Source organism: Schistocerca cancellata, chromosome 5 (genome assembly GCF_023864275.1).
Source record: "Schistocerca cancellata isolate TAMUIC-IGC-003103 chromosome 5, iqSchCanc2.1, whole genome shotgun sequence".
NCBI lineage: Eukaryota > Metazoa > Arthropoda > Insecta > Orthoptera > Acrididae > Schistocerca > Schistocerca cancellata.
The window spans coordinates 457,218,816-457,245,546 of NC_064630.1; the positions used below are offsets into that span (position 1 = coordinate 457,218,816).

Genomic DNA, 26,731 nt, shown 5'->3' on the forward strand with positions numbered 1-26,731 from the left:
AAATTAGATGAACCTGTAAAGAATGAGGAGATTCTCTGCAGAATCTGAGGAGAAAGAAACGTACCGAAAAGAAGGGACGGGATGGTAGGACGTGTGTGAAGACATTAGGGATTAACACCCATGATGTTTGAGGGGGCTGTAGACGATAATTCTTGGCGGGCCACATCTAACCAATCAGAAGAATAAATTTAAAAAGTCGAACTGAACAGTTGGTATAAAACGAAGGTAGCTCGAAGAAACAATAAGTGATACAGGAGACATACTGTTCCCTCACAAGGTACTCCTGCGCGAAACGTATCTGGGAGAAAGGGATGGGAGGCTTAAGAATACTGTCAACAGTACCCGAGTTGGACACGAATTGTACGCTGCAACTGACAAAATGTATTCCGTACACAGTTACTAACGTTTTTCTCTGCTGAGTTTAATAAAGTAGGGGCCCACAATTCAGGTATGAAGTGCGTGAGGGGAAGGAAACATGTTACTAAAAAAATGGTTTTCATTGGTATCGAACCTTAAGCCTCGTAATCTACTCGTTATTCGATAACAAATACATATAATATGTAACAGTGCTCCTCGTGGATGCAGGACGAAATCATAGTGTTATCCAGATGACACAGTCATATATACTGCGGTGCTGTAGAGACATGGACATGTATAGATGGTGGAAGTATAACGTACACTCGGAATAAATGGATGGTACATTGGCGGAGCTGTCATTTGCACTTAGGTGATTAATTTGGAATGATTATAGCCACACGACGGGAACTAACAGACTTTGAACGCGGAATGGTTGTTTGAACTAGACGCATGACTATTTCGAAAATCGTTTGGTAATCCAGTATTTCTGAGATCCACAATGTCAAGCGTGTTCCGAGAATAAATTCAGACGTTACCTCTGACTCCACGTAACTACTGAGAGGAGCGGCCTTTGCGCAGAGCGATCAGGATAACGGACAAGGATCGGTTGAGTAGGAATAGAGGTTCCAGTCTATTCCACGTAAACATAGCCCACACCATTATGGAGGCACCATCAGTTTGTACAGCGCCTTGTTGATACACTGGGACCAGGGCTTCGTGGGGTCAATGTCAAACTCGAAACCTTACCATCTGACCAGACCATGGTTTTCCAGTCGTCAAGGATTCACCGATATGGCCACGAGCCCAGAAGAGGCACTGCAGGCGATGTCGTGCTGTTAGCAAAGGCACTCACGACGATCGTCGGTTGCCATAGTCCATCAACGACAAACGACAAATTTCGCTGAACTGCCCAGCCGGCCGGAGGGGCCGAGCGGTTCTAGGCGCTTCAGTTTGGAACCGCGTGACCACTACGGTCGCAAGTTCGAATCCTGCCTCGGGCATGGATGTGTGTGATGTCCTTAGGTTAGTTCGGTTTAAGTAGTTCTGATGACCTCAGATATTAAGTCCCATAGTGCTCAGAGCCATTTTTGAACTGTCCAAACGGATACATTCGTAGTCCATCCCATATTGATTTCTGTGGTTACTGCAATAGTATGCGTTGCAACAAATCAGTCATTGAAGCTCAAAAATGAATAAAATCTTTACCGGATAAAATAAACTTCACAGGAAATTATGTATCTGCACAGCGTCTTACCGAAGACCCGCAGCTTTTGCCATGAACTGCATGATGTTCACTCAATAATTGTTGCAAATTTAGCAGTAAGTTGAGTCTGCTGCATCGCATGATCGTACATTGTTGGAAATTACTTTTAATCTAAGCCACAGTGACCTTTTTCAACAACGCATGCTTTTGAGAAGCCAAAGTGTCTAGCATTTTGCTGCAGATACTTCTGACTCACCGTTTCCATAATAAGCTGGAATGGAATTACGTTACCTTGGAGTCTTTGGTCTTTGTTTCGGTGAATGGAGTAGTTGGCGCTAAATAATACTAGTACAGGTTTGTGCACCTTCGAAAAAATTGGAATAACACATTTCTCAATGACAAACTATATGTGGGAAGAGAATGTGGTTCGTTAATACGGACGTAAATTCTCAAGATAACAGCTCAAAGTCAGACTTCACATATCTGGCCTGTTGTGTACTACACCTCCCCCCGGCTCGAACTACCCTCTCAGGCGTTCCATTAACAGCTGGTTGCTGCCTGTAACAATAATTGCACTTGACTGAATTCTCATTTCACTCCGTTTACCTCGGAAGGAGATTAGCGCAAAGCAGGTTCCTCCTTGACCCGGTGTGGAGTTGCCACAAATTTCTCCTGTAAATATTATAGCGCGACATAGACGCAGCGAGGAGAGGTTCCGCTCTGGCGAAGAGCACGACGCGAATTTGTGAAACGAGATCAGGAGGGTTATTCGCAGCACGATGTCGGCAGTTTACGCGCTGGCGGGACGTCGTTAATTCGATGCAGGCTCGTTACGACACGCCACTTGCGGGGCGGGGCCCTTAACGAACTGACGGACGCCCGTGGCGGCGGGGCGGGGGTGGGTGTGGGTGGGGGGAGTGGCGGGGGCGGCGCGGGCGGCGCGGGCGGCGCGGGCGGCGCCTTCTGCGCGAATTAAAGACGAGCAGTCGCACGCTTCCTCGCTCTACCGACAACCCTCTGTGCAGATCACTCAGGCCATTCTAATCACTGGTAATTCAGTCACTCTAGTGGTTTCCTTCAGTTGGTTCCACTCTGGGCACAAAGTACAGCAGTGATCGTCCTGCCCTTTCAGACATTTTAATAATTGTTAGATGCCCGACTGCTGATGGTAACCCATGATTATGAATAGACAGGACAAATGGAATGCAGCTGTTACGGAACCATGTACATTTAGAATCTTTTGTAATGTTCTGTGCAGTGGAATCTGTGCCTCGGTCCGTAAAAATGGAACCCTGAGAGGATCGCTTTTCTGTCCATCGATCAGTCTGTCTGTCTGTCTGTCTGTCCGATTATTAAGAATCCTTTTTCTCACCAACGAGCTGACGTATCACGTTCAAATTTGTGTCACATATTAAGGTCTAAGACCCTTGGCGGTGTAAGGATTTTAAACTTCTAAGTCATTTCAATCAAAAAGAATACGACCATATTTTGATATTAGAAAACTCACTCATGAAAACCTGTAGGGTGTATTGTGTATTGAACCGCGGATCTAGAAACGACGGAGAGGCTTCGTCCCGCCGTAGCCCTCAGTGGTTCACACCCCAAAACAGGATGCAGCAGTCCACCCACTCCACCGCCATCCCACACAGAGCCTAGGGTTATTGTACGGTTCGGCCCCCAGTCGAGCACCCCGGGTAACGTCTAATGCCAGACGAGTGTAACCGCAAATGTTTGGGCGGTAGAGTAATTATGGTGTACGCGTACGTGGAGACAGTGTTTGCGCAGCAGTCACCGACATAGACACCTATAGGCTATTTCCCATTGACCTAGAATCACGAAATTTCTCTTGAAGTAAGATTTCACAGTACAAGTAAAGGAAAAAAATCAGAACTTGTTGATTTGTAATTGAATATGACGAAAAAAAAAACTTTTTTTTAATTTGCAATACGATTTCAAACTTGAAATTACAACATTCTCGAAAGCCTTGGAATCCCTTGGACCTATATCTTATTAGTATCAATGTCGGCCGGCCGCGGTGGTCTAGCGGTTCTGGCGCTTCAGTCCGGACCCGCGGGGCTGCTACGGTCGTAGGTTCGTATCCTGCCTCGGGTATGGGTGTGTGTGATGTCCTTAGGTTAGTTAGGTTTAAGTAGTTCTAAGTTCTAGGGGACTTATGACCTAAGATGTTGAGTCCCATAGTGCTCAGAGCCATTTGAACCATTTTTATCAATGTCGATAACAGGCAAAAAGCGTCAACAACCTTGATTTCTGGAATGGGTAAACTATCTGCATACATATTAAAGTTTGAAGAGAACCCTCCGTGCGTTAGTCGCACTCACTTCTGGCCAATTTTTCTTTTCTGTAAAATGAGACCTCGGGCATGGGTGTGTATGTTGTTCTTAGCATAAGTTAGTTTAAGTAATGTGTAAGTCTAGGGACCGATGATCTCAGCAGTTTGGTCCCATTGGAATTTACACACATTTGAGTTTTTGTTTGTAAAATATGAAAATGAGTCAACTGCTACGTCTCAGAGTATTTGGTCTGATTTCCAGCGAGCAGATCACATCGTCCACATCGCTGGATTTGGTTACGAGGCTATAACACTCTTATGTAGGGTGCTGTCAGCTTTTCAGCACTTTGCTGTGCCAGGAAGGGCCATTAGCGGGTGAAGAAGTCGGGGCAACTGAAGGTCCTGCAAAAATCAGCGATAAACTAGCTAAGACAGAGAATAATAACTTCTTTCCCGCGTAGTCCTTCTTAATCTTTAAGTTTCCTTACTTTTGTACATTTTGGGGAACCTCGACCTTTTGATTTTACATGGAAGAAAGCAATATGTTATTCTGCCAGTTAAAGCTTGCAACTTCAATAAAGATATAACATCAGCATCTAAATGTTACCATTGATCTTTTCTCTCGGTTCAGAGGCCTCATATAAATTCTCATGCAGTGAAAACGGACTTCAACCAATATAATTTTAACTAAAGAAATGTTCATTCTTAATCTGAAACTTTACGTAGCGATTTACGTGTCAATCCAGCATGTGAGGGCTCTTACATAAATGCTTGAAGGCAATAGTTGAAAATGGAGGATACATTCCGTGCCCCGCGATCGCAGTATGGAAACGTTTATTATTCCAAAATGTCCGGAATTTTGCCATCATCTGAACTTCTGCAATTTTTAAACAAGTACCATGACACATTAAATGAAGCCAAAGTGCAAAATGCACTCTTCTTGTGTACATATGTTGATAAAAAAGTAGATAAAAGACGCATGGTAGATAATATCCTCTTATTATCCGTGTATATCGGCATCGAACATGTCTCTTCCAAGCTTTCCAGTACAGTACTACGCTACAGCGCCTGGATTAGTTGTTTCAGTATCTGTTACGAATACAGGAAATTACGTCGAGCTGCGTGGTTGCTTCAGCAAAACCACAACCACACTAGTCACTCATCGTTTAACAATCATGTGCTGATGGTACGTTACCGTACACTCTTCCTCTGTTTCTTGGAAAGACATTTTAATACATATTGTAGCCTTTTTGGACTCCAAACACAATTAGGCTCAAAATCTGGCTACAACCACACTACTTTCGAAAGGAAATCGGCGAACTTTTTTTATGAGATTTAATCGAATGTCCAGTATAATTTCGATATCGCTACACCCAAGATTCGTAACGTACTCGTAGATAGCTACTCTCGTGAACATTATTGATCAATTTGGAGGAATGTTCTTATGAAAGTTTCTGCGAAAGACAGGTAGATAGATAGACACAGGGAGAAATAGAGAGAGAGAGAGAGATCTAATATTCAATTTACAAACACCTGTTGTCAGAACAGGTTTTTTTTAAGAACCGTATACATAAAATACATGTAATTAATGCTTTATCATGTTGGTCTACAAAATTACCTGAAATGCGCCACAAAGATGCAACAAACGAAGTGATTTGATAATGTGTAGAGATCCAACATCAACCACATTCTCTGAATTCTAAGAACCAGAATGAAAATATTATTTTTGTATCAAATTTTTATTAATGATTGACATCTCTGTAGTGTTAAGAACGACTGAGAAACATACAAAGTACCATAAAAGTCATGTTTTACACCAAAAGTGTTTCCTGAACCTGTATTTATGACATTTTTCTACTCTTTCGGGAACCTAAAGTAAAAATCCGTTTACATTCATAAATTCCACTCTGATACTGCAGCAGAGAATCGCCGGTGCTTATTTTATCAGGAACTTTTATTTCTTTTAAGTCTCTTTTGTTCAGTAGCCTCAAATTTAAACAGCCGTTCCTGCAATTTTTTGGTGTCCCGGTATTTAAATATTCAGGGTCGCCTATAGAGAAAGCCAAAGGTTAAACTCTTTTGCGTAAATGTTTCCTCTGATAAAAGAATAACTGCGGAGGCACCGGCTCTGGTTTACGAGGTGAATTTTCTTTTGGCGCAAACAACCGCATTAATCCTACCGCGGGCCGGTTAAATTTTCACAGGACTCCGCACCGGTGCACGCTCCGCTAAATCCGGGCGTCTGCCACGCATCCACACCCCACCACCACCCACCGTCCCACCAGCTCACCTAGCCGCCCACCTTGCCACTCCCAACATTCATAAAAGGGGGAAAAAAAAAGAAATGAAAAACTGCAGAAGAAAGGAAGCGTAAGTTCCATCCGCAGAGTTCTTTTGGCGAGGCTTACATCAAGATGCTCCTTGCCGCTATTTAACAGTAAGTGCCAAGTGACGAAGTCTTACGCATTAGTCAGTAGTGTAAAGAGACTACTGCATGTTACCAGATGTGTTTGGGAAGACACTTCAGGGTTGAAGCAACTGATACTTGTAACCACACGGAAAGAGAAATACAACAGCAATACTTTGTGTATCAGTGTGAAAATAAATGGCTGTTAAGAAACTGAGAACAGTATTGCATCCGTCAGTTGTGCTTTTTTGGGTCTTGAGCGTAACACGGTTTGAGAGTGTATTACACCAAGACGAGTTTCGCTTGTATTTACAAAGCATCATTAGTGGTGCTTCTGCAGAAATAGTATACATAACATGTTTCATCATATTTGTACTTACAGTTTAAAATAGTTTTGAAATTTCAATGACTTACAAACAGCTGTGTGCGGGACGTAGTAGGCAGGCTCTCTGAGGCCCCCCCCCCCTCCCCCCTCGGCAACACACTGTTTCTTCAATCTCATTTTGTTCCATATTGTTCGTTGGATTTGTTCGGGGCGGGCGTCCTATGACACCCGTTCAAGTTCATCGATGATCCGTTCACTCATTTCTATAGATTGCTGAGGGCAACTATCCCTCTGACTGAACACGCTGAGCTACCGTGCCGGCGTTTTGGCTGGTGTAGTGTACAATTTACTTACGGCGTTTACATCTTTTTTTCACACGATTTGAAGTCGGAAGGTATCAGATACCGTGTTCTTCTTTCTTACTACGTAAAATAGCTGTTGCGACAAATGTCAAATATTTCACACCATTTAGTCATAATTTTGTCCCCGTATGAATCTAATATAGTGGCATCTATAAGCACTGTGGGGCCCTTTCGTTACGTGGTAGGTCTAGTGCAATGAGTTTTCCTTGGAACTTGTGTTTCAGTTTTATGTTTATTGGGAGATATGCTTAGTGTAATCAGTCCCCGTATTTACTACCAACTGTATATTCTCTTTTAACTTCAAAAGAATTGTTATGGACTGCAGAATGTTGCAGAAAAGGAATCATTTCTATTTTTCTGAAAATATAAACAAACTTGAACATGTATTTTAAAATCTGCACGTACTTGACTTTTAATTTATTATTTTTATTGTTATTAATATTATTATTATTATTATTATTATTATTATTATAAATAAACCTGAACATCTATTTTAAATTTCGTACGCATTTGACTTTTACTTTTAATTGATTATTATTATGGTTCAAATGGCTCTGAGCACTACGGGACTTAACATCTGTGGTCATCAGTCCCATAGAACTGACTAACCTAAGGACAGTACACGCATCCATGCCCAAGGCAGGATACGAGCCTTCGACCGTAGCGGTCACGCGGTTCCAGACTGAAGCGCCTAGAACCGCACGGCCATACCGGCCGTCGATTATTATTATTTAGGCATTATTACTGCTTTCGTTGAAGAATGTCTGGCCGGCCAGAGTGGCCGATCGTCCGTTGCCATAGTCCATTAACGACAAACGACAAATTTCGCTGAACTGTCCAGCCGGCCGAAGTGGCCGAGCGGTTCTAGGCGCTTCAGTTTGGAACCGCTTGACCACTACGGTCGCAGGTTCGAATCCTGCCTCGGGCATGGATGTGTGTGCTGTCCTTAGGTTAGTTACGTTTAAGTAGTTCTAAGTTATAGGGGACTGATGACCTCAGATGATAAGTTCCATAGTGCTCAGAGCCATTTGAACCATTTCTGAAGTATGTCTACGTAAAAATTGCAAAACTTGGCAAGATTTATAATGTGTGATGTCCAGTGATGTCCTTAGGTTAGTTAGGTTTAAGTAGTTCTAAGTTATAGGGGGCTGATGACCTTAGAAGTTAAATCCCATAGTGCTCAGAGCCATTTGAACCATTTGACGTTGTCTAAAAATACATTTGAATTATGGCAGCGAATGTAAAACCATCGATATGAAATTATCCCTGCTCGTTGGAACAATTAAAAATCAAGAAATATGGAGATAGTAATCGTACAACATTGGAATAAAAGAGCAAGTAAAAGATTTGAAGCTGCGCTCTAATACAGTTGTGGTATGATGTGGGAATAAAAGACTCGATCACGATGGATATGGCAACTGTTGAAACGGAGAATTGGTCATGGTGACTGTCTGCATGAGACAACTAATTAGCTCGTCAATGAGGAAGATTTGGTTGTAATTTCAAACACACTGTGTGGTGGATTGCTGCACCTTTAACAGTCAAATGACGCATCTAGTCACTTTTGTACAATGTGCTCGCCCTCTAATATGATTTTCGCTGTAAACAAATCATGATCAGTTTTACCAGCTTTCCCGCTTACACGTACAGATAATTGTACGAAATTTTCTCCTAAGAAGATTTGAAACCTATATGACAATTTTGATCTCACTCCCAGTATACTACAGCGCTGTCCCACGAGAAATGTGACCCATATTGCAGAAGACAGAAGGAACGACAGTACTGTAAAAAATTTTTATTGTATTCCGTTTGTGTCTTTAGCTTCGACAACATAAACAAATCATTTCCATGAACGAATAGCGTACCTGCTTTTGTAGAGATGATTTCAATGTGGAATATGTAAATAGAATAGATAAACGGAAATTAAAAATTTTAGGATACTAATGACAGACTAACAAATGGTCATCATTCCCCTAGACTTAGAACTACTTAAATCTAACTAACCTAAGGACATCACACACATCCATGCCTGAGGCAGGATTCGAACCTGCGACAGTAGCAGCAGCGCCGTTCTGGACTGAAGCACATAGAACCGCTCGGTCACAGCGGCCGGCTATGAAAGATTCAATTGACCGTTTTATAAACGAAAATGGTGGTTCTTTATAGCACAAAATCTTCATTAAAACAAATATATCGATTGAAACTTATCTAGACCTTTGTATCATTTCCGAAACTCTCACTGTTCCTAAGACGGTGTATCGTTTCATATTTTTCATTCGGTTGACATATGTCCTTTCTAACTCTTAAATTTAGGCGCATAAGCTGATGTTCAGGACGGTAATGTGTGTAATCCGGAATGATTTCTATATAACTTGTTAGCAGTGGTGATTTACCGTCCACCTCTTCCAACCGGGTATTTTTGGATAGATGTGATAGCCAGTGGATCTTTATTCTTGTTTGTATGGTAGTACATAAAAGCAGAATGAAAGTGCAAGATAGACAAATATTTTATTATTTCAATTTTCTTTTGCACAACGGTATATGAGACGTCGCATTACAGATAACTAACAACAGGAAGCAACCCCACATAAAAGTACGTACTGTGGTACAGGTAGTGCACTCTTCCTGAGGAGACGGGCTACGCTTTATGTGGGCAACTAAAGTAAGAACAGCATAGAGTTTACTGTTTCCACCGATAATATATCAAATCAAATGTTTAGTAATTATTTTGTTTACATGTCCTCTTAGAATTCAGCAAAAATTCTTTTATGCAGATAAGAGCGTTATTCTTTTCATATGGAACATTTCAGTATATATTTCCAATGGCCTTAATTTATATTCTTAGATCCTTCTTTAGTAATTGGGCATTTTGCTTCTAAAAATTTGTAGAATTTCCTGGAATATTTCCATTCTGGTGTGCTAAATATTTTTCTTCGAAATGTTCCAGTTGTATTAGACAAACCTAAATTGTGTTCTTACATCTTATTATCAAGACAAAGGGTATAAAACCGGGACGTAGTTGCACGCTGTGATCATCAGAAACCGCACAGCTCATCTGACCCCCAAATCGCTGCCTAATTCTCACGAACTACATTTGAACCGACTTCAAAGTCAAATGGCTCTGAGCACTATGCGACTTACCTTCTGAGGTCATCAGTCGCCTAGAACTTAGAACTAATTAAACCTAACTAACCTAAGGACATCACACATATCCATGCCCGAGGCAGGATTCGAACCTGCGACCGTAGCGGTCACGCGGTTCCAAACTGAAACGCCTTTAACCGCACGGCCACACCGGCCGGCTGAACTGACTTCCTCCGGATCAGAAGCCATTACATCACAATAGCGCACACTGCGATAGCATAGGTACGAAAGTAGGGCGGAGGGTGCCATACTGTGAACGGCTCAGTAATACGGCTGTTCTCATCAGATTTGACAGCAAACCATGCCGGCAACGGTAGTTAAGACATACAAGCCGACGTCGTCAGTAGAATATGAGGAGCTAGTGAATGTATATGAGGATCCTGACAGAGTAATTGAGCCTGTAAAGGGAGATGAAAATTTAATAATCAGGGGAATAGGAACTCGGTTCTAGGGAAAGGAGTAGAGGAAAGGGTTACAAGAGGGGTAGGTATACTTGGTAAAGACCCAGGGACACAGGAAGATCCTTTCTGGATTACGACATGATCACGCAGAAATTCCGAAATCAGATATTGGATTGTAAGGCGTACCCAGCAGCAGGTACAGATTTAGATTATTGTTTAGTAATGATGAAGAGTAGACTGAAGCTTAAGAGAATCGTACGGAAGAAACAGTGTGGAAGGAAGTTGGATACTGAAGTAATAAGGAACGTTGAGAAGCGTTTGAATTTCGCTAAGATTGTGGATATTGCAGTAAGGAGAATGACAATAGGCAGTTCAGCTGAAGAGAAATGTTCACCATTAAAATGGGCAATCACAGATGTTGAATAGTCAGGCATAGGTACAAGGACAGTAACTCCGAAGAAACCTTGGATAACAGACAAAAATTCAGTTTATCGACGAAGGAAGTGCTAAAACGTTTAGGGAAAGACAGGAATACAACATTATAAATTCTTTTTGAATGAAACAGATGGGAAGTACATTGCAGCCAAGGAGAAATTGGTGCCAGAATCGATAAGGAGCACATGGGGAGTCGAGTATTACAGTCAAAATTTAAATGACCTCTGGAAGACTTGAGATCGAATGAAAGAGAAGGAATTTATGTGGAAAATTGTGGTAAGTTCCTATGGGACCAAACTGCTGAAGTCATCGTTCCCTAGGTTTACGCACTACTTAATCTAACTCAAACTAACGTGAGCTAAGGACTCGAACCCCCGTCGGGGGCAGCCGCGCCTACCCTGGCAAGGCGCCCCAGACCGCGCGGCTACCCCGCGCGGTGAAGAGATTTATGACAATCCACTACTGGAATTTCTGTCAGCATGGCGGAAATTGCAGCCAAACGCCTGTTCAAGTTGGTGTGCAGAACCTGTGTCACTGGCGACGTACCAACAGCCTTTCCACACAAATCCGAAGATAGCAGGGGCAGATATGTGCGAAACTGTCACCAAATTAGCTTCATCTCATGAATCCAAACTGATAAGGTGAATAATATAAATAATAATGCAAAACAAAATTTAGGTTCTGTTACATGACGATCAGTGCATCCTTAGGAAAAGTAAAGGCGCCAAATAGACAGTTCTGACTTTGCGTTTGATAGCTTTGACAAGACTGAAGAAAATTTGAAACCGGAGCAAGATTTGTCCATCTAGAAAAAGCGTTCGACATTGTGAAATGGGGCGACAGGTTCTAAATTCTGAGCAAAATAGGAACAACGTTCAGGAAAAGGCGGATGATATAAATATGCACAAGAGTCGAAAGGAAAAGTAATGCTGGAAGGCCAAGAACGAAATGCTCGAACTGAAAAGGGTCTGAGACAGGGAATCAGCCTTTCGTCCCTACTGTTGATTCAATACGTCGAAGAAAGAATGATGAAAACACAGCAAAACTTCAACAATGTGATTTAAGTTCAGAGCGATGGGATATCAACTGTCATATTCGCTGATTAAATTGCAATCATCAGTGAAAGTGAAGAAGAATTATGAGATTTGTTGACTCGAACGATCGCTTTAAAAAGTACAGAATATGGACTGAGAGTAAATCGGAAAAAGACTGAAGTAATGAAAATTAGCAGAAATGAGAATATTGAGAAACTTAGCATCAAAACTGCTCGTCACAATGTACACGAAATTGAGGAATTCTGCTACCTTGGAAACAAAATAATCCATGACGGGCAGAGCAGGTGTATGCAAAGAGCAGAATAACACAGGCGAAGAGGGCATTCCTGGCCAAGAGAAATCTGCTAGTATGAAACATAGGCTTTAATTAGAGGAAGAAATTTCTGAGAATGTACGTTTGGGTTGGGGTTGTTTGGGGAAGGAGACCAGACAGCGAGGTCATCGGTCTCGTCGGATTAGGGAAGGACGGGGAAGGAAGTCGGCCGTGCCCTTTCAAAGGAACCATCCTGGCATTTGCCTGAAGCGATTTAGGGAAATCACGGAAAATCTAAATGAGGATGGCCGGACGCGGGATTGAACCGTCGTCCTCCCGAATGCGAGTCCAGTGTCTAACCACTGTACCAACTCGATCGGTGTATGTTTGGAACGCACAAATTTATAGTTGTAAATCATGGGCAGTGAGAAAACCGGAATAGGAGAAAATCGAAGATTTTGAGATATGATGCTATAGAACAATGTTGAAAATTAGGTGGACTGATAAGGTACGGGAAGATGAGATTCTCAGCAGAATCAGTGAGGAAAGATATACATAGAAAACAGCGACAAGAAGAAGGGCAGGATGGTAGGACACGTGATAGGGCATCAGGGATTAACGTCCATGGTGTTAGAGGTAGAGGAAAAGACAGACAGTGGAATACACACAGCAATTAATAGAAGACGTAAGGTGCAAGTGTTACTCTGAAATAAAGAGGTTGACCCTGAAGAGGAATTCGCGGAGGGTCGCTTCAGACTTGTCAGAAGACTGGTGATCATCCAGCCTAAGATAACATTCAGCTTTCACATGCGTTTCAGTGATTACAATGTATTTACTAGAAACTCATTGGAACGTTAGTGCAGTAGTGACGTGGCAATTTATATCACTGTACATGAAATTGTTTGCTGCATTGCCAGCGCAGTTTCACTTAAACATCATTCTCTCATGGCACAAAATGAGGGAAATACGTCGTCACCCACACAGCTCCTCGTGTTTATTGTGGTAAATATGTGGCATCAACAACAGGTCAAGTAGAGAAAGCATTGGTTCTGTAGCTTACGCTTGTGACGAGTGTTTATTGTAGAACTTGACGTTCGAACGCAGAGAAAATAAAAACGAGTGGTACTTTTTAAAGATTTCTCTTAATGAGCTTCATTTGTAGAAAGGATGTTCTCTCTTCTGAGATGGTAAGACGGTAAAGGGGAGGAATGAACGGCAGGATGGAAGTCTTACTGGCTCGCCACAAAGTGGAACGCCTAGGGCTACACCGCTCCGTGTCTGGCGAGTTGTATGCTCGCTGTACTAAATCGCGAAGGCAAATAACGAGGCGAGCTAAGTAATGTGTAACTCCGGATATTGCGTGTCTTAACCGAAGCCGCCGTCGTGAGAAGCAGAACTTTGCTCTCCGCCGCTGTGTTCTCTGCTCCTGCACCGTCTGCGCATGTACCTTTCAGTGTTTGCCACATCTGTCTGCTGCTCTCTCCGAACACGTCTCTCCCTCCCACCCCCCTTCTCTCTCCCCCCCCCCTCTCTCTCTTTCTCTCTCTCTCTCTCTCTCTCAAACACAACTCTAGAGGAAGATATAGAGACAGAGAAGAGCAACTGCCCGCGCGGGCCATAACACATTGTGAGACCGGATGCAAGTGTCGCAAGCATTTGTCTCTCTAAATTACCCCGCTGGTTAGCGTGCAAATAAGGGCTTGCAATTCTGCGTAGATCGCGGAAGTGCTGCAAATTGGGGAGATGTTGGGGAGGGTTGTCCTTCTGTCGTATCGCGTGCCAGGTTCGCCGCTACCTTGTGGGACCGGATGCACCGCAGTGAGTACTGGGAGCATATATTTTCCATTACCTTCATCAGCTGCGAGCGTAACGCTTCATTTATCACTACAAAAGCTGAGAAGAGGATGTTGTGTAATGTGTTGTAGGTTCCCAACTCCCACCAACCTGCCCTATTTCTGAAATTTATCATGTCGTTATTCTCTACCTCAAAGGTCTTAGAATCTAGATTTAGAAACAGCCTTTCACGGTGTTGACTGGAATACATTCTTTGGATTTCTGAATGGAGGGAAACGTTATTTGCAGTTTGTCCAGATACCCCTCTGCAGTTACAGCAATCGCATCTGGAAGAGGTGAGATGAAGTAACAGTAATACTTGTGTTGTTGAACGTATCCATAGAGGAAGAAGAAATAAACTAAAGTGATATTAGGAAAATAAATGACACAATCACTAAACTGCAAAAGTCGTTTGTACAGTTTCTGAATGAAATTTGGTGCTTGGGAAAAATTCTTGAAGAACTGAAACTAGCAAGAATTATGAGTATAGACAAGAAACGAGATAAAAGAGAATACTCAAATTGTAGTGGTGTATCCATTTTAAACCTAGCATTAGCTACACATTTGCACACTGCATGCTACCAGGGAGGGGAGCTAGTACGTTAAGCCTATCACAATTTTTTTTGAAAAATATAAATTTCTTTAATTGTTGTTATTTTATTAACTTCCTTTTTAAATAGGTCCTGAACTTAAAAGTATCTCTCAGCACAACATCAGCAATTCCAACGCATCTTCCGTAATGTGTACATAGACAGGAGGAGTACCTTACGACTACCACAAAAATATTTACAAGATCCTGAACTTGAAAATACATATAGACATTTGTTACGAAAAGTCACATCCACTGTTAATGCTTAAATTTTTGGGCTATGTTGTACTGAAAATTTCAAAACGGTTTCGGAATATGGTGTTGGAAATTGTAACGTTCTTTATAAAAATGAAACAATAAACTTTACAATTACGTTGAATGAAGTCTTAACTGTGGAATGGATACAGAATTCAAGTTGTCTTGTTACGTGTTGTAAATGCAAGTGGTGCGCTTACTCTGTCTTATTGCTAGCAAAACTTTACGAATCGATTGGGCAATGCAACTCCCAATGCCCATAAAGAAATACAGTCACTGCAGAATACATTCAGCCCCTGAAGCACTGAATCCTAAGGCCCTGTTCGCATAACAAATAAAATAAATTGTCTTACCTCTAGAGCAGAAACGGTGGAACACGATATATTCTGGTCTCTCATAAGAAAATGTAAATGCAAACTATAGGCTCAGCAGTGTGCAATGTCGGCCAAAATACTTGAAATGCACATGAAATTCATTTGGCTGATAATCGAGAACATTTAAGAAAATCCAACTTCTTTGAAAAATTTATGACCTGGGCTGGGATGCGGTACTGATTATGGTGAATACTAACACTCAGTTTTTTTTTAGCAAAGTTAGATTGCAATTTAATTTTGGTTTTCCAAAAACATCTGTCAATTGAGGTTACATTCCTCACAATTGATTCACAAACAATGGGATTTAGTCAGACAGTATTATCTAACTTCATTAACCCAACATAAATGCAAACCATCAAGTTACATATACCTCTGTTAACAGATCTTAAAAGCACTACAGGAATGAAATATTTAACTAGTCTTTTCCTCAAAACATTTTACGTAAATTCTGGGGTTGTTCAACAGTTATAAATTGCCAGCCAACTCATCTATAATACGCGCTCGCAAAAACAGAAATCATAATTTTTTAATATTTTTACCTTATTTGCCTGGAGACTTCTGCTCTCATGTTCAACAATATTAATGTACCTAAATTAATCTAACTCTTGGTGGCCTCACACAGCACACCACAGAAACTGCCTACTCCGTCGTCTTTCCCTCACAGACAGCTACCTACTACTGTGCGCCAAGCGTTGTCTTACTCCAACACTAGCAGTACAATATCTTTGCTCTGCGGTCGCACACAGTCAGCGATCCGCATTATCGAGCCTATCAGAGACATTCATCGTTTATAGTATACTAGTTTCATTTTAATTTACTAATATTCTTATCTTATTCTGGTGCGCATACACAAGTGTGCCCCAGTGTACTCCTTTCCAGATCGTTAAAAAAAAGTTCGGTGATTACATTTTTTGGACCCCTCTGTATGTATATGATAAAGGATAGGTGAGAAACCACACCCTTGTTTCAGTCCTTGGTTTACAGTCACTAACTCCTGATTTGTATTTGTTATAGTGTTATCGTACAGTTATTTAACGGAATACAACAAATGTATGGGTACACTGTAGTTCCAACTGAACAAAGTTTTACAGATTCTTCGAATGGTTGTACCTGCAAATAAAACAAAAATAAAGCCAATGGAAGGAAAACACGCGAGAAGAGCAAAAATAAAGGTAAACAATAAGATGCAGAACAGATAAATTCATTTACATATCTCGGGACAGAGATCAATAAACAGAACTAATGCAGATGTGGTTCAATATATTAAGACATATAGAGCTATGAATGGTTGTATAAGGAGGAATCTTGGCAGAACTATGAGCGTAGAGAGCTAAGAGAAAGAGAAGAACAAAGAACTGAAGCAGCTGAGATGAGGTTTCTGAGGTCTCTTCTTGGTTAAACAGTTAGAAACTGGATGACATCAAAAGGTGGCCACCTGTACGCGTGCCACGGCAAGGATTACACTAACCAAATCGTGAGACGGGTTATGGGAAGACCAATGAAGAGTTTTGTTAAATTCCTTTGGTTTCGTTGAAATGGAAGAAGAAGAAGGAGAAGAAGAAGAAGAAAAGTTCAGGGAGAAGAAATGAAAGCTTTGAGGTTTGCCGATGACGTAGTGACATAGTATTTCTCTCAGATACAGGAAAATACTTGGAAGATGAGTTGAACAGTGGACAGTGTTTCACGTTTAGTTTAGACTACAAGAAAATGGTTCAAATGGCTCTGAGCACTATGGGACTCAACATCTTAGGTCATAAGTCCCCTAGAACTTAGAACTACTTAAACCTAACTAACCTAAGGACGTCACACACACCCATGCACGAGGCAGGATTCGAACCTGCGACCGTAGCAGTCCCGCACTTCCGGACTGCAGCGCCTGAACCGCTAGACCACCGCGGCCGGCGTTTAGACTACAGCTCCCAGGAAGTTGATGCTGGCTAAACTTATTCTGTATTCTAAGGAGGACTTTCAAAGGAAATCAGAACCCATATTAATCATTCAGTTATAGGCTCCTCGCTTCTGTTTTACATTTTGAAATGTATTTCTCATTTTTTTATAGTATTGTATTCAACGCTTGCATTCATCTCATCACCATTTAGAACTGTATTTCTCCTTACGTTGTATCCAACGCACGCATGAGTCACACTTCCCCACACACGGTGACTTGTGGAGTAAAGTTACAGGAGCATAATGCCAAATATGCCAAATTACTATTTGTAAAACTAAAAACTAAACTCCGTCCGGACAGGTCAGCAAGGCCCAAGAGTACTGACCATCCGCCGTGTCATCCTCAGCCTAGAGGCGTCACTGGATGCGGATATGGAGGGGCATGTGGTCAGCACACCGCTCTCACAACCGTATGTCAGTTTACGAGACCGGAGCCGCCACTTCTCAGTCAAGTAGCTCCTCAATTTGCCTCACAAGGGCTGAGTGTAACCGCCTTGCCAACATCACTCGGCAGACCGGATGGTCACCCATGCAAGCGCTAGCCCAGCCCGACAGCGCTTAACTTCGGTGATCTGACGGGAACCAGTATTACCATTGCGGCAAGGCCGTTGGCCAATTACTATTAATCGACCAGAATATTTTTGTCTCTAAGACGCTTTCGCCCCTTCCTAGCAATCTGTGTGTGCGTTACAAAACAGATTGTGGCGTTACAACAAGAGAGAGAGGGAGAGGGAGAGAGATAGAGAGAGAGAGAGAGAGAGAGAGAGAGAGAGAGAGAGAGAGATAGAGAGAGATAGAGGGGGGGGGGGGGGGATATTCAGGGATAGGCGACGATGAGAGAGAGATGCGGTTGAAATATATTGATACAAGTGACTTATTGATAAAACGAAAGTAAGGCAGTTTTACACGCCAGATCAACGCGTTTTAATAGGATTATATTATTAAAACTTACTTTTTGATTCAATGTCGAGTTGTACTACTTACATTTTAAAGAGAAAAAATTGTAAATTTATATTTTTGTTTTAACATGGTTGTGTAAAAATTTGTTTTTATTGATATTGTGCCAAGGCGGTAGTTTTCTTCTCATAGTCAGATTATTAATTTCTAGCGTTTCGCAAGAAGTATTGTTAACGAAGCAGATATAAAATTTTCTGAAATATTAAGTTTTCTTTCTGTTCGTTCTTAAATACAAGACCAATTTGATATTAATGAAGAAAATACTTGATACTATCAAGTTCAAACTGTTAATGAGGTACTAGCATCGGTATTAACTATTTCTGATCGACCGGTTTTCTTTCTCGTGGTATGGTGTTACTGCTCGATAATTCAGAGGAGATGTGTCCTCCGCACACCAATCTCCATCAAGGAGCGAGATGTTGCATTGGTTCAGACACTGGTCTCACCAGCATTGCATGTGTTAAATGGTGTCTTCCTCTTAAAAAAAAAGTAGCAGTGTATTCCGAATCTCATTAAACGAAACGGATGTTTCTGTCCACAGCAAAAGATAATCTGTTCAGCGCTTCCGTAAGTGAAGTATACAAGAACTGATGGTAGCTGTTTCACTTAAAGATCTTGAAGAGTATTTCCATTTAATGCAGCCCAAATGTTCACACGTTCACTGGAGCTACATTTTTTTTTTTAAAGACCACTTTGTAACTTCTATGCAAGCTATGAAAGTGAGTATCTTGTTCGCTTTCTCTAGCGAATGTCTTGTGAGAACAGGTCTTACTACTGGAATGCTTTCGAAACGGTTAGGTAAAGTGCGCTCATACAGCGTGTTTATCACTTACAATAAAAGAGGCCGGTTATTCCGAATCACCTATTGACGACCTTAGATCTAGTGCCCTCTGACCGTGGATTATACTCACTGGGAAAAACCTTTGTTATTGGCTGATTGAAATGAATTTAGATTTACTATCAAAGACTATAAAACAACAAAAAACAAAACAAAAACTATAAAATCGCTACGACCTATGTATATACATAGTCTGCAAGATTCCACATTGTGCGTGAGACACTGTATCTTATATCACTACTAGCCATTCTATTTCCTGTTCCACTCGGTAATAGAGCTACGGAAAAAACAATTGTCTATGTGCCTCCGTTCGGGACGTAATTTATCCTATCTTGTCCTTGCGGTCCTTTCGTGAAATGTACTTTGGCGCCAGTGCAAACGTTTTGCAGTCAGCAGCAAATGCCTGTTCTTTCCATTTTCTTCAACAGAACCTTGTCTTACTCCTAGGGATTCCCGTTTGAGATCACAGAGCGTTTCAGTAATTAATGATGCTGGGAGCTACCGCTAACAAATATGGCAGCGCGCCTCTGACTTGCTTCGAACTCTTCCTTTTATACAGTCTGGCGGGGATCCCGAACACTCGAGCAGTGCTTAAAAATATGTCGCACTAGTGGACTATGCGCGACCTCTTTCATAGATTACCTCACATTCCTATAATTATCCCAATAAACCGAAGTCGATTATTCGCCATCTTTTCTGCCGCGATTACATGCTCGTCCCGTTTCATATCGCTGTGCAACTTTACGCCTAGGTATTCAACCGATGTGACTCCATCAAGGAGCACACCTCTAATCCTGTATTGGAACGTTATAAGATTATTTCTCCTAGACATCTGCAAATTTTTTCCACATTTAGAGCAAGCCAACATTCATCACACCTAATAAAATTTCTGTCCAAGTGATTTTGTGTCGCCGGCCGCGGTGGTCTAGCGGTTCTGGCGCTGCAGTCCGGAACCGCGGGACTGCTACGGTCGCAGGTTCGAATCCTGCCTCGGGCATGGGTGTGTGTGATGTCCTTAGGTTAGTTGGGTTTAAGTAGTTCTAAGTTCTAGGGGACTTATGACCTAAGATGTTGAGTCCCATAGCGCTCAGAGCCATTTGAACCATTTTTTTGATTTTGTGTCCTCCTACAGTTACTCGATTACGACACTACAGAGTCATCAGCAAATAGTCACACATTGATGCTCACCCAATACGTCAGATTGTCTATGTATATAGAGAACAAGAGTGTTTCCTTAAAACTTTTGTGGAGCATTCTTGACGGTACCCTTGTTTCCGATGAACACTCTCCGTCAAAGACAACGTGTGGGTTTTATTACTTAAGAAGTCTTCGAGCCGCTCACATATCTGTCCTCGGACCTTCGCCGACAGTCTGCAGCTGGCCTGTCAAACGCTTTCCGGAAATTTAGGAATATGGAATCTGCCTGATGCATTTCATCCAGATGTGCGGAAAACGCAAGCTTAGTTTCCCACGAGCGATTCCTTGTAAATCCGTGCTGATTTATGAACAGAAGCTTTTTTGTCCAAAGGAAACTTAATGTATTGGATTTTAGAGCATGCTCATGATTTCTGCAGCAAATCGATGTTAAGAACAGCGACTTCCTATTACGTGGGTCCATACATTTGCCTCTTCCTATACACAGGGGTCACTTGCGCTTGAGGCCTTGCGCCGGGGCAGAGGTTCACGAAAAAGGAGCCATTGCCATAGTGCACTTTTTGTAAACCCGAACTGAGATTACATCCGGACCTGGTGACTTATTTGTTGCCAACTCTCTCAGCTGCTTCTCAACGCCAGGGATGCCCATCACCATCTGTGCGACGGTCACGCGATGGTATGTCTGTACGATCCTCCTCTGAGAATGATTATTAAACGCGAAATTTAAAACTTTCTTTTGCTGACTTATGTTGTCGCACCAGATTAGCCCCAGCGAGTGACTGAATAGAAGCCTTCGGCCTCATCGTGGACCGGAATTTTGTCGGGTTCTCGATAAGATCTATCGTAAGATGGTGGAAGTTGTATGTTTCGCACATGGCTCTTTTTCTTGATGCACGAATTTCCATTAACTTTCACCTGTTAACGTAATGAATGTATCTACACTGTGCTGATTTCAAAATACGTGCTTCTGAGGCGAACTGCGTTTTTTGCCTTAATTTGTCTGGTTGTAAAATTGTTTGTTGCTTGCGATATTAAAACTGTTTAGTGTAGAGGTGGAGCCCCTCCATGCCCACACGGGCATGATGGCCAACACAAGAGGTCTACTGCCATCTCTGCAAGGTCTCGCAGGATGTGGGTACTGCGATGTTTGCGTACGTCTGGTTAAGAGTAACCGTTAATACGCGCTCATCTGGAGATAGGTTGGGTCGAAAGTCGAACAAAGGGTAGTGGTAGGAAGGGCAGAGGGGAAAAAATGCCAAGGTGAGAGCCAAGGGATTAAAACCGCTGCGATGGTTGAGTCGGGTTGTAAGAGCAGTAGCGGTTTTCTTGCTGCCTGGGACAGGTCATGCAACGGTAGGCTTCATTAGTAGTGGGTATATGGAGGTTGATACCTTAGACGTTGTGGTGCTGTTACTCGGCGGCTGCCGCTGGGTACCGGTGTTGATTTCTCTGTCAGCGTCAGCATACCTGTAAGAACAGTTAGGTTCATCATCGTTTTGTGTCCGACAGGTCATTTATCAGACACACAGTGTAGGGTAATGTTGGCGATTTGTTTGTGCATCAGTGTGTGAGCTTGTCGGTCTCCCTGTTGTAGCCTGTCGGTCGGCTTTACTAGCAGCTGGCATATCCTGTCAACGTTGCTTACATGCTGCGGTTTCCTGACGTTTGTCGCTTTTGGGTGTATGTTAGCTTACCATAGGTGTATTTAGTGTACTAAAGCATACTATTTACAGGTTATTATATAGACAAGTATACTTCAAGTATTCAAATGTATATTTTCATGATTTTTACACAGGATGTTGTTTTCCTGTGAGCACTCTCTACATGACATCCCTTTCTTGCCGTGCGTGCTTACGTATGTGTCTTATCTCGGTGGCAGGTAAATTCACCACATATTCATTGTATCTCATTCAGGAGCCGTGCTTATGCTCTGTCCTTCTGCTGGACTACCGTCACCCTTCTGACACGCAGCACATTTAAAATGAGCGCTCCTATTATAGTCCTCAGCATTAGTTATTTTACACACTTCTCTATACATATCAATTAATTTATTGTTCAAAACTAGCAGTACATAGGAGTTTATTAATCAGAAGTTTTAAATAAAATATTGTCGTCTTATGAGGAACAAAAACAAAATTAAGTAATCTGAACAGAAGATGATTAACCATTTAAACACATCTAACAACCAGGAGTGACTACATGGATAAAGGCACATCAAGATCTGTGTAAGGTTGCTTTCGCAATGAGAACATTCTTATACCATATTTGATAACAGTTAATAACATGCAGACGGTCTAATAGAAAAGGAAATATTGTCTTTTGTGTTTTGGAAACATACGTGCGCCGAATTTTAAGACAAAAGAGATTTTTCTCCGCTATTGATTAAAGCAACAGCAGCATGCCACCTCGTATCTGGATTTAAAAGAAGGGAAAAGAATATCTGGCCCTGAGCGAGAAAGGACGTAGCCGGGAGCTGAAGGCGCGGTATTAATAACGGTAGAAGGACTCCTTATAATTCTTCTCCATTCAAAGACAAAGTTTCCTTGTTATTGGATCGAAGTTGAATCAGTTCTCTTGAGCCATGAAAGAAATTCGTGAGCACAAAAAGTATTTAATTCCATGTAAACACAAGACTTGACTTTGTCAGTGGTGGCTGACCAACTAAAAAAAAATTCTCTGTGGTTCTTTCACATGCTTTAACGTCCTCTGTAGAGCGTAATAAGCTACAAAAAAAAAAAACAGCCATTGGCAAACTAACTAATTAGAATCTGGAAGGAGATGAAGCATTCTCTCTTTTGTTACAGTAGTTACATTTGCCCACCACAATTCATGTAATTACTAAATCTCAGTGCATTCTTAGTGACAGGACTGGTCCTTCTGCGTTTGGAAGCTGAAGAACGTAATGATCGAATAGTTACGGTAAAACTAGATTCTGTCACTTTCTAAAAGTATTAAAGTGTTATCTCGCAATAAATGATACCTAAACAATGTTACAAACACTATTTTTGAGGTACATTGGTTACTTATTACAAGAAATTAGTTTTCTTTTTCCAATATACTGTATTTATATTTGTCCAATAGCAGCCTTCAAAGCTTGAAGCCTTAAGGGGAAGATGAATTTCTCATTATTTGAGATAGGTTCTTCAATATTTTTTGGATTTTCGTGAAATGATTCAGTGGATTTCGTACAATTCCCTTTCCTCACTCATTGGTCAGTAATAAGTTCGTTTACGGCGTAGACGCGTCTCTATCGACTTTGCAAGTTATCTTTTGGTTTCCGTGCTTCATTACTGCTTGACGTTACATTTACAGAAATATAATGTGAATTAATACAATCCTTGTATCATATTGCTGGCGAATGCACTAGTCTATTTCTTTCCGGCGTCATAGAATTTATTATTTGTCTTTAGTTCCTCGTACTTCAGAGTTTCGAAGTAAATAGTAAATAAAAACGACCTGAATCTCAAATAATGTACTACAAGATAATAAGAAACCTTCGAAAAAAGCAAAAGTACACTACTTGCGAAGAGTCCTCACCATTAACAATTTTATTTTTAAAAGTACGAAATTATTGTTATCGACCAAGAGACACATTTTTCGCGGTTCAACCTATAATATCATTTTATCAGAAGAATGGCATACCAGCTAAAATAGAAAAAAAAGTATAAGCTTATTTTTGACTAAATAGCCCTGCAAGTGAACTGAATTTTCAAAGATTAACGGTAATCAGTATCCGGAATATCACTCTCAATCAAAAGTATGACAGTCAGTCACTGCATATATTGCACCTCTATCTTTAACATTTTCTTTTTAGGTCAACTGTTCAGACGCTCATTAAAATCGTCTCCCTTTTGTCACCCCAGATATTAACGGAAGACGGCATTCAAAATAGTATAGCAAATTAGAAGACCATAAAAAGTTGTTTGGTGTACCAAAGGATACTTACCAATAGAGCCAAGTGTCTCGCAACTTCCGTCCGGCGTTATTCCAGAAATTCATTCTAAGCGTGTACTCATAGTTCATGTATGTACCATGCTAACATAGGAATCTTTTCATGTCTGTTTCAGTTAAGCCAGTTTCGGTGAACATACTGACGAGGGAGAAAGCTGTGTCTGCTGACCGTAGGTACGAGGTCGAATGCAAGTCTTCAGGGTCGCGACCTGAGGCCATCATAACCTGGTGGAAGGGTAGCCGCCAGATCAAGCGACACAATAAGAACGTAAGTACACCGCTTCTGATGCTGACTCACTCAGGCCTGTTACTCAGTTTATGTTGTACATACTCGTAGACAGCACATTTGCACCAGTATTGCACACATCAGAAAAAGTTTTGCATCACCTCGGTTCCGAGTGTTTCGGAACCTGTACAGAAAATTGGAATAGAGATCAACATAAACATCATTTCCGTCCTTTTTATTGCTCATGAAAACCACACACTGCATGTTGTACCACCATACACCAAGACCTTCAGAGGTCATAACTGGAGAACATGTTGACCACTCTAGTCGAAAGATGTCGTTATCCTGAAGGAAGGCATTCACAAGATGTGCACCATTGGGACGTGAATTGTCGTCCATGAAGACGAATGCCTCGCCTATATGCTGCCGATATCGTTGCACTGTCGATCGGAGGATGACATTCAGAGATCGTAAAGCCATGATGACGTCTTCCATGTCCACCAGCGGCGTTCGTCGGACCCACGTAATTCCACCCCAAAACAGCAGGGAACTTCCAACTTGCTGCACTCGCTGGCCAGTGTGTCTAAGGCGTTCAGCCTGACCGGGTTGCCTTCAAAGACGTCTCTGACGATTGTCTGGTTGAAGGCATATGCGGCGCTCATTGGTGAAGAGAATGTCATGCCAATCCTGAGCGGTCCATTCGGCATGTTGTTGGTCCCATCTGTACCGCGCTGCATGGTGTCGTGGTTGCAAAGATGGACCTCGCTATGGACTTAGGGAGTGAAGTTGCGCACCATGCAGCCTATTGCGCACACGAGCCCTGTGTCTGCACGAATAGCATTATTCAACATGGTGGCGTTGCTGTCAGGGTTCCTCCGAGCCATAATCCCCAGGCAGCGGTCATCCACTGCAGTATAGCCCTTGGGCGGCCTGAGCGAGGCACGTCATCGACAGTTCCTGTCTCTCTGTATCTCCTCCATGTCCGAACACATCGCTTTGGTTCACTCTTAGAAGCCTTGACACTTCCCTTGTTGAGAGCTCTTCCTGGCACAAAGAAACAATGTGGGCGCGATCGAACTGCGGTATTGACCGTCTAGGCATGGTTGAACTACAGACATGAGCCGTGTACCTCCTTCCAACTGGAATGACTGGAACTGATCGGCTGTCGGATCCCCCCTTCTAATAGGCGCTGCTCATGCATGGTTGTTTACATCTTTGGGCGGGTTTAGCGACATCTCTGAACAGTCAAAGGGACTGTGTCTGTGATACAATATCCACAGTCAACGTCTATCTTCAGGAGTTCTGGGATGATGCAAATATTTTTTTGATGTGTGTCAATAGCCTCTTACAACGTAAGCAATAAGAGTCTCAATAATAGTCTACACATGCCAACAGATTGACATTAGTTTCCTCAGACCTATGGAAGATGAATTCAAAGTGTAATTGTGCAGGGGACAAAATTATGGAAATACCATGAGAACTGTATGCTTCAACGTAAACGCCGATGCTAGCCAAACCTGCTGCTTGCGCTGTTGTATTTGACCACGAATGGCACCTGTGCAGCGTTCTCAATAAGTTTGTAAGTCTCAGTCGCGGTCAGAACAGTGTTCTACGTAGCTGAGAATGCAAAATGTCGGAGCTGTATGCATTCGAATGTGCGAAAGATTTTGGTGCTCGTGTGGTGGGTGATTCCATACCCAAGGTAGCCGCAGTGTTCGGTGTTCCAAGAAACGATGTATTGATGGTTTATACCGCATACTCTAAGTCACAACGCGGGCGAAATTATGGGTTAAGTGGTCGTGGCAGACGGTCATTGTAGAGGATCGCGACGAAAAGTAAGAGGACAGCAGCAGCAAAACTGTCGTACACGCGAACCCTATCACCACCAAAACAACACAAAAGGTGTTCCATAAGCGATGAATTACAGGGCGAGCTGGAATTAGAAAAGCACCGATTACTGAAACAAATGCCACAAAACCTGGACTATGGAGCAACGGGAGAAAGCCGTTTAGTCAGATGATCGTTGTTTCATAACTTACAGACGAGTCCCAAACATGTCGGGGGTTCAAAAATGGCTCTGAGCACTATGGGACTTAACATCTATGGTCATCAGTCCCCTAGAACTTAGAACTACTTAAACCTAACTAACCTAAGGACAGCACACAACACCCAGCCATCACGAGGCAGAGAAAATCCCTGACCCCGCCGGGAATCGAACCCGGGAACCCGGGCGTGGGGGGGTTCAAAGATGATTTGGACAGCCATATTGTGATTCCATGTGCCTCATAGTTACTCTGCATTGTCGCATTACTGGCAAGGATTGTATGAAAATTTTGGTTGATCAGATCCATTTCATGGCACCACGTTTCTGGC

At 42.1% G+C, this 26,731-nt stretch overlaps 1 protein-coding gene across 4 annotated transcripts in view; it reads left to right on the forward strand.

The window, feature by feature from the left end:
- Window positions 1-26,731, forward strand: part of LOC126188244 (neural cell adhesion molecule 2) — a 612,074-nt gene that overhangs the window by 274,521 nt on the left and 310,822 nt on the right. For all 4 annotated transcript variants that reach the window (XR_007537838.1, XR_007537839.1, XM_049929802.1 and 1 more), the window contains exon 5: window positions 24,249-24,400. Coding sequence is in view for 2 of the 4 variants with exons in the window: in XM_049929802.1 (XP_049785759.1) it covers window positions 24,249-24,400 (152 nt within the window). In the remaining 2 variants the exon portion in view is untranslated. The remainder of the gene's footprint in view (window positions 1-24,248; window positions 24,401-26,731) is intronic.